Source organism: Daphnia pulicaria, chromosome 1 (assembly GCF_021234035.1).
Source record: "Daphnia pulicaria isolate SC F1-1A chromosome 1, SC_F0-13Bv2, whole genome shotgun sequence".
Taxonomy (NCBI): domain Eukaryota; kingdom Metazoa; phylum Arthropoda; class Branchiopoda; order Diplostraca; family Daphniidae; genus Daphnia; species Daphnia pulicaria.
Genome location: NC_060913.1, coordinates 15,819,845 through 15,828,852, shown reverse-complemented (window position 1 = coordinate 15,828,852; position 9,008 = coordinate 15,819,845). Strand labels below are relative to the sequence as shown.

General features: G+C 36.7%; 1 protein-coding gene across 1 annotated transcript; it reads right to left on the bottom strand.

Moving 5' to 3' along the window:
* Positions 1-239: 239 nt before the first annotated feature.
* Positions 240-1,575, bottom strand: LOC124341229 (casein kinase I-like). The gene is made up of 5 exons (XM_046794277.1): positions 1,428-1,575; positions 950-1,069; positions 694-865; positions 530-636; positions 240-469 (listed from the first exon to the last, which is right to left on the bottom strand). Exons 1-5 carry the CDS (start codon positions 1,573-1,575, stop codon positions 240-242), a joined length of 777 nt encoding a protein of 258 aa, XP_046650233.1.
* Between the last annotated feature and the right edge of the window lie 7,433 nt (positions 1,576-9,008).

Genomic DNA, 9,008 nt, shown 5'->3' with positions numbered 1-9,008 from the left:
CTCCTCATCGTAACACCTTTTGGAGAGTTGAGGCCAGCTCCTTTTTGGCTAATGCCATATTCCACACAAATCTCTTCAAACTTGCTTGAGCACTGAAAGAAAAACCAATATAGAAAAAATAAACAGTAAATAACTTACTAGCACTTACTATTGTCTGTTGCTCTTCATTTTTTCATATCTAAACATATTGGATCGTCTCCTCTCTTCGATCCTCTGACGTTCAGAAATGGTCCAGGAATTTAGAAAGGAAACAGGTGGGGAAGACGGAAGAGTAAGAATTCCAAATCCATGGATGCCAAAACCCAGTCAACTTCGTCGTCAGCCAGTGGATTTTCATCAGGGACAACCACTTGAGGAGACAAAGTGACGGGGGGAGAAGCAACAGACAAAGCTGTGCCCATTTCACTTTGTTGTTCAGGCATTTTGTCTCTGGTGACATCATCAAAATACTTCTTTGCGAGACCAAAATCTATGTGAAATTGATAAAGTTGTGGGTTTGTCAGATCAACTTTATTCAGTTGATTTTTACCGATTATGTGGATCATTTTTTCCTTGTTATTTTCACTCCGGTCGACAAGAAAGTTTCCTGATCTGACATCACAGTGGATGATATTGTGACTGTGCACCATCTTTACTCTATCGATTTGTTATTTTAAAAAGAGATGACTTTTTCAGTTCGGGACATTGAATTACAAAAGATTTAGATTCTTTTTCAACTGTAAGGCAATCAATAAGACTGTTTTCAAGGTAAACTTCCGACCACACAAGTCAAAAAGGTCTTCCAAGCTGTGGCCCATTAGCTCCATGGCCATTGCGTTGTTCTTTTTGCCATAAGGCCCAAAATAGTACACTTGAGGTAGGACAGCTAAGGAAGAAAAGTATAAATTAAAAAATTTTTTTTTAAATTTTAAAGTTAAAAGAGCCGAACTGTTTCAATTTTTGGTTTTACTTGTGTTTTTGTGGAGCCATATCATCCGGTAAAGTTTATGCTCCTTGTTAAGTAGGGGTGCTTCCAGTTCAAGGTGCTCCAACTTGATGAAAACAGGTTGATTGGTGTTAAAATTCTTGCCTTAAAAGAAAGAAGGTAACATAAAAATTATTATTACATAAAATAATTACGTGATAACAAAAGCTCCAATGCTTCTTTGCTCGATGGGAAACTATTTTAGTACTAGAAGTCAAAAGGATGCATCCAGCCAAAAGATTGTTTTGTTTCTCCAAGAAATTATAAACTTATAACCACACGCTTTCACACAGTTTGACTACAATCAAATTTCTTCACAGAAAGATAACTTAAAACCTCTCTTGACAGAATCAAAACAATCTGACATCTATTTGATAATTATGTCTGACAACGGCACCCTCCTTCTCCACGACGCACTTTTGTCTTTGTACCCAGTACTAACCAAATAAGTAATAATAATTACCTATTCTCAATTTGCTGCCACCAATCTTTACCCCAACCTCGAAATTCGAGCCCACCATTAACACTCGCGAAGAAGAGGTGGATACCGTAGAACTGCTCCTTTCTCGCATCCGATGACCCCCATCTTCAGATGGGCTGGATGACTGCATGGTATTGGTCATCAGCTGGACGTCAAGACAGCCTTTTTTTACGGGGATCTGGAAGAAGAACGTTACGTGCAGCACCAGGAAGTCTTTATCCAGCCAGGGGAGGAGCATCTGGTCTGCCGATTACACAAACCACTGTACGGCCTGAAAAAATCACCGTGGAAATGGAACGAGAAATTTGACTCGTTCATCATTCAGTTTGGCCCATCTCGCTCAACCGCTGACCAATGCATCTACTTTCCCACAGATCCTCATTCACGTCTTGTACGGGTGGCATCAACTGATCATCTTGAGGACAATCCAGATTTGACGCACTACCGCGCGCTGGTCGGAGGCCTTTTTTACGTGATGGGTATGACTAGTCCCGACATCGCCTTTGTGGTCATCGCAGTATCTCGTCACTGTCATAGTCCCGGCAAGCCTCACTGGAAGGCCGCCAAGACGATTTTGACCTATCTAGCTGGGACTCCCAACCATGGTCTATGCTTTTCTGTGAACAAATCGACCAATCATCTTGTGGGCTACTCGGATGCGGACTATGCGGGCTGCCCAGACACGCGTCGATCTACCACTGGTCTGGTTTTCTCCTAAACGGCGGCCCGATAGCTTGGAAAAGCCACCTCCAGAAACCCGTGGCACAATCGACGGCAGAAGCAGAGTACTATGCAGCTGTATACGCGTGTCGAGAGATCGTCTGGCTACGTGAAAATCTTAATCGGCTAGGAATCGAACAGCCCACGTCTTCACCATTCCATTGCGGTAGCAAAAGCGCTATCCTGATGATGCACAATCCGGTCTTCCACGATCGAACCAAGCATATCGGAGTGAAATATTATTACATACGCCAACAAATTCAGGCAGTAGAAGTCAAAGTAATCTCTGTCCCCACCTCTGATCAGCTTGCTGATATGCTAACGAAGCCATTACCAACATCAACCTTAGAACTTAACCGCACCAGGATCGGAGTAGTCCAGAAACCATCAAGCCTTCGTTAAGAAAAACATCCTGAATTGTCTCCCGAAACTTTCTCACAATTTGTTTAGCAGTAATCTATAACCCATCATCCAAACAAGTCCTACCCTCTTTAATTTTTTAATTGTTATCTTTTTTGAATATTTTTTGATCGACAGGGGGGGGGGGGGGTTGTAATGTTTGTCGATCAATGACACTGTTAATTTCTGAACACGGCTTCCCCTGGGTTCTCTCCTAGAAAACGTTGCTGTACGTTTTTCTATCGCTGCTCTCCTACTTAACGTTGATATACGTTTCCCTATTGTTTTCTCTCTCTTGTGTTTTTCTATCTACGAGTGCGGAAGTCTAAAACGACTCTTCCTCTTTATAACCTATGTAAATAAAAGACGGGCAAAGATCCCAAAATACAAAGATATTCCTCGTTCGAGAAGGCCAAGTAGTTAAACCCTTTTATAAACAAAACAAACCCATCTTCTGTCTGCTAAAGCTTTTTCTAGGGCCGAAAGAGATATTTGCTACTGAGCGATGATGCGCTACATCCACTGTTATTAGAAGAATTGTTGAAGATCTTCGCCCTAAGTTTGGGAACGCTCCGTTAGCTATATGCAAAATTAGGGTACTTCCCAAACTTAGGGCTCGAGTTAAAAGTTAACCTGCCCTTGATTGCAAAAATCTGAAAAAAAATCAACTTATTGCTACACACAATGGCTACGGCCAAAAAAAAAATTCGTCGCAATCCGACGAAAATTGGATTTTTGGGAACGCCGAGAAAAACGCCTTTATCTATAAGGTTCTCCCGCGCGTTCCCAAACTTTAGGTAGGTACTGTATTTTTTTTTACATATTGTTATTTTATAGATCAATACACATAAAGCTCATTTTTTTTAAATATAAAAATCTTAATTTTAATTAGAATAAACTAATATGAATGATCTGGTGGGTGTGTTGGAATTTTTTTTCCAACACTGCTGTTGGAAATTTTTTTTTTCTTCACAATACGATAAATAACATTACAAACTATAAGTTGTATTAATTTCGCCAGGGTTTTATTTTTCATTCTTTGTATAAATTGATTCAAATTTAACCCGCTTTTTAATCAATTCCTAAATTTCAGCGGCCATTTCAATTCGTTTCCCCACCCCTTCAAATCCAAGATCAACCCTTTCATAAACCGTTTCCCCCCGTCGAGGAAAACCACCGCAAGGGACTTCGAACAAAGACTAGGGGGAAGTCCTTCCCTCGGATCGGTTTTGGATTTGAAGGGGTTGAGAAACGACTTGAAATGGCCGCTGAAATGTAGGAATTGATTCATCATTCTTCCCACGACCACTAGATGTCACTTGGCTCACAAAGCGGTTGAAAGCAGTGGGCCGAAAAGAGAGGGACTCAGACTGACTGACTGCTTGTCTGCTTGAGCAGTCTCCTTTGGTCTTAGCTCCGAGCGGTAGCTTTTTTCTTTCAATACAAGTTTAGTTATATCGGAGTTTGAATCGTAGACTCAACAATCTAACAACACTTGGCACTTATTATGATGGAAACTAAACGCCAAGATTGTTAATAAGTCTTCCATTTAGCTCCATCTTTAAAGTTCTCGTTGTATTCCGTAGCGTTATTATCCAGACTACTTCAATCCTTCGTCGGTTGAAGATTAGAAATTATGTTCCTCCATTTCGGATTACACAGAAGAGTTCCACTGAAGATAATGTGGTGCAAAAACTAGTTTATTATGAACATATCGAGTATTCAAGAAGATCATTGTCTAGGTAAGGTACTAGTACTCGTCGTAGACGATTTGCTTGTATTAATCAAATTATCAAAAAATTAGGTGAATTCCTCATCAATAGTTATTGAATTAAAAACGACTATTCAATTTACTTGAATGTCAGGTCAAGTGCTAGAGATTTGTGTACAATCAATGAAAAATTTGTGGTTTGACGAGCATAAGGCTGCTTAAGCTGAACCGACCTAAGCGGCCTCGTCCTTGAGCACAATCCAATTTTGCAGAGCACGTGACATTTATCGCATCGTAGATAGACGTGTGTTCCATTTGACGTTAAAAATAATTTAATAAAAAAAAATTACTTTTAAACACGGGCATCAATGCCTTACTGAATTGAAAAATATTTTTGACTTGCAGTTTTTAGGTGTGCGAGAGTAGGGTAGAGTCGGATGATTTAAGGTTGCATTCAATCACGACAAGCTAAATTGTCTGTTATGAGGAATCGAAATAAGATGAAATGCCTGTTGGCCTGTAACAGAAAAGCATGCAAATTGGACAATTTCAAAAGAAAGTTTGTTTGTTTTTAAATTTAGTTATTATTTAAGTTAATAACAAATGAAAGAATAAGGTAATGAATGTGTGTGGTAATAATAAGGTGTGTGAATCAAAACACAGCGGAGAGGCTGGTAGATAAGATTATGTTATTTTATTCAGGTAACGGAATTCGTCATCTCCTAATAAATATTAACAGTGTAAAGCTCGTTAAAGCACACCCTATTCACGTTTAATAATCTAATGATACGCAGTGTTAGTTTGAAAACTTCAATTTTACCGTACACTTTTTGTATTTCTTTATTTTAGCGAAATGATGTAGAATAATTCAAAATGGTTCTGCTTGACTCAAACTGCTAAAGTCACTGTTTGAGGTAGAGGAACTTTCAAGGTTTGCTGACATTTTACTTTGCTCTTATTTAGCAGACTAAAATATGGTTAATCCATCTATGATTCTCATTTACAAATGCGGCCGATAAGTGACAATTGAAGCATATCGCCCAACAACAAAAATTGAAGTAAATCGGGAAACAAACAAAAAATTCCTTTTTAAAAATTATTTAACTAATTTAATTAACTAAAATCATTCATTCCTAAAGGATATGAAATTCTAAAAATAAGGACTAAAAATAATTAAATGATAACTGAATGAAGACTAAGAATTTAACCTGACAGGGTCTTTTTATTATTAAAAACAAATTTTTAGAATTACAAACTGCTTTTAGTTTACATATGGAAATTAAAGAAGTTACAATAGAAATATTTCTAGCAGAACCTTGCCAGTAGATTACGTTTAAATACAGAAATAAAAAAGAGATAGGTACAATTTTTGTGATAATGTTTACCAGTAGAAAAGATTTCAACTGGTAAACATGGTTTTTAGTTTTTACGTTCTTTTTTAGCGCTTCGAGAAAGTTTGTTGACTTTATTTGATGTTGATGTTCGAATTTAGTTTTCTTTGGTTAAAGATAATCGTTTCCTTGCAGAAGTTTTAAGAAGTGTAGATGTTGGTGTTCGAATTTCATTGGCTTTGGTTAAAGATAATCGTTTCTTTGCAGAAGTTTTAACAATTGGCGATGTTGGCTGTTCGAGAAAGTCATCATCGGTGGTTGAATGTGACGCCTTTCGAACTACTTTCGCTTTACGTACAGTTGGTGTCTTTTTAACAAAAAGTAATGGAAAAGTTATAAGCACTTGTTTTCACTTTTAAATTGTTTATCTATTTTAACCTGTAGCACTTGCATCCCTTTTGAAGTAGACGGCTTTGGAGAAGGAAGTCGTAATGGAGGGGAAGAGTGATCGACACTCTAATATATAACTATAACAAAATTTAAAATGGGATTATTTAAATGGATTGAATTGAACGTCACGTCACTTGTGACGTGAAGTTTTTTCATGTATGGAAAAATAAAAAAATTCTAAAAACCTTTTTCTGCTCAGTAATACCACATGTCACGGTGTTTGTATCAGCAGTAAAGTACTCGCTGATTGTGGAAACAGAAGAGTTCTGTGTATGTAGGGAAAAGTAAATTAGAACAAAAAAAATGACATCAAACATTTCATGTAAAACCTCATTTTCAATAATAGCAAATGCTTTTTTCTTAAAGTCGATAGTTCCTTTCCAATTATTTTTAGTCTGAAAAAATCCGTCTAGTGCTTCATTTTGCAGGTCCTTGTCATTCAAAGTTCTCAAACTGCTTTCCTATAATTGCGAAATAGAAGTTACTTGTTTTGCCTTCAATGCACGGTTATTTTTTTGGCCAATTCCTTTACCTTTTTTTGTACCTCAAGTGTCAAGAGGCTGTTTGCCTCTTGACACTTTTGCAGCTTTTTCTGCAGCACATCAACCTCACTGTTTGCCTACAAGAACAAAAATTAGTTTTGGGTTGATTTCAATAGTATCGTGTAACATACCAAAGTTAAAATTTTTTCAAGTGATTCCACCTCAAGCAGTTTAGAAATCAAATTTTCATTAGTAACATAGTGGTTATACTTTTCATCATTCAATGCCTTATCCTTTAACTCCATTTTTTCTCTAAATCCTCACATTTTTTTTAGGAACTTGTTTTCTTGAATCAATTCATTAATAATGTCATGTTTAGGTTTTGATTCTTGAACTTCTTCTAGGATAACTTTACTTTCAATCAACTCTTCTTGATGAAAACCCCAACTGCAAGCATTTGCAGTTGGGGTACTGGTGCGTGCTGCTTGTAATGTTTCACTTTTTGCCGAATGTTTCCATATAGTTAACTTTGACATTATGACACACAAAGATTTGAAAAAAAAAATGATAAGTTGTTTACGTCTTACAAATAGGTGAATCAAAATGGAATATGCTCGTCGATGACTTCGTTTGATTTTCCAGTAAAATTCATTGCCTATGCAGACGACAATTGTAACATCTCACAAAGAGCCAGAAATTGCAACCCTTAATTTACAGATTGTGTGTTACACGGTGGTTAGTTGGCTCCGATCAAAGAAACTATATCTGGATGCCCTCAAAACTGTATTTTTATTATTCTCTCGCTAACGTATCGCATTACCCAACCTAAACATCTGTATTAACAACATCATGATTTCTCCTTCTCTGTCTGTCCTCTTTCTTGGCATCATTGTTGATGCGAATCTAAATGGAAAGAACATCTAAACGCTAAATGCGTTTCGGCCAAAAGGGTTCTTCTCATGGTTAACTCCTGTCTGCGCTAATCCTTTGGCTTTGATTGTATGCGCCTCAGGTCTCTTTACCTCTCAAATGTTGAGCCGATCCTCACCTATGGGTGCTCAGTGTGGCTTTCTATTAGTTTAGTCAGGCAAATCGAATGCAATGTTACAAATTGGAAGTTTTGCAGTATTCATGAAACATACTTAGAAATATAGAGAAAATGAGTATATGCTACGATAAAAAAGCTCCCGGTGAAAGTGGTGGGGAAAAAGGTAATTTAATTAAATACGTTTTTTGGGGAGAAAAATAACATAAGTATGACAAAAAGCTAAAAAGCAGACGACATAGCATGTTGTGAAAGAGAACGAAAATGTAGTTTTTTTTTAATTTTGTTCTTTATTAATTCAGATTTACTTGATGTGATATTTATAATTTTGTTTTACGATTTGTAAAAAAGTTTGTGTCACTTGTAATCGTGTTGATAAGTTATCAATGTTGAGTGTTTTGAGTGAAAAGGGAGCAATTTCATTAAACTCTTAAACTTAAAAAAAAATATTGACAAGGAAGACAGCATTCCTATTACATCAGAAGGTCAATACGTTCACAAAAATTGCAGAAAAAACTATTCTAGCAGACGTAAAATTCTTCGGGCAATTCAAAATAGTGATTCCCTTCAACAACGTCACAGCTTCTCAGTCAACCACGAAGAACAAGTAGTTTCAGATTTTCCATCACGTTTAGATTTCAACAAAAACTGCTTTCTTTGTGGAAATTCTGCTGATATTTCAGCCTCACACAAAGCTAAAAATCCTGTGGTAAATGTTAAATCTAATGTCTAATGTTCATAAAGCAATATTAAACCAGTGTGGAAAGAGGGCTGATGAATGGTCAGCTGCTGTAAGTTGTCGTATTGAAACTAGTTTTGATTTAGAAAATGTAACTCCAATTTATCATACTAATTGTTTCACTAACTTCCATTCATCTAGGCCAATTCCTGTAAAAAGGAAAGTAGAAGATGATGATAGTGAACGTTACAAAGCCTTCCTTGTTGCATCAACTCACATTACAAGTCACGAAGAAGATTATACGTTTCCTTCAAACAACTCAATGAAATAATGGCTAAGGAAGGTTTTCAACCGTATTTCTAAAAATGGATGAAATTTCGGCTATTGCATAATTTTAAAGAACAAGAAGTCATAATAACCAGAGTGTCACACATGAATGACCATATTGTAATACTACATGAAAAATCAAGCAGAATTATTCACAATTTCTACTCAATAACTTTGAAAGAAAGTGAAATTGATAAGAAAATGGAGATCATTAAAGAAGCAGCAAGATTGATCAAGAGCGAAATCATGTCCATATCTCCCAACAAAAAAGAATTTGTATAATGATTTAGAATCAACTATTGACATTTTGAATTTCATTCCTCAGTCCCTCCGAACTTTTAGGAAAATCTTTTTACCGGGAAAGACATTGAAAAAAAACTGGCGAAATTGGTCAAGCAATTGTTCAAGCAGTTCGCCCA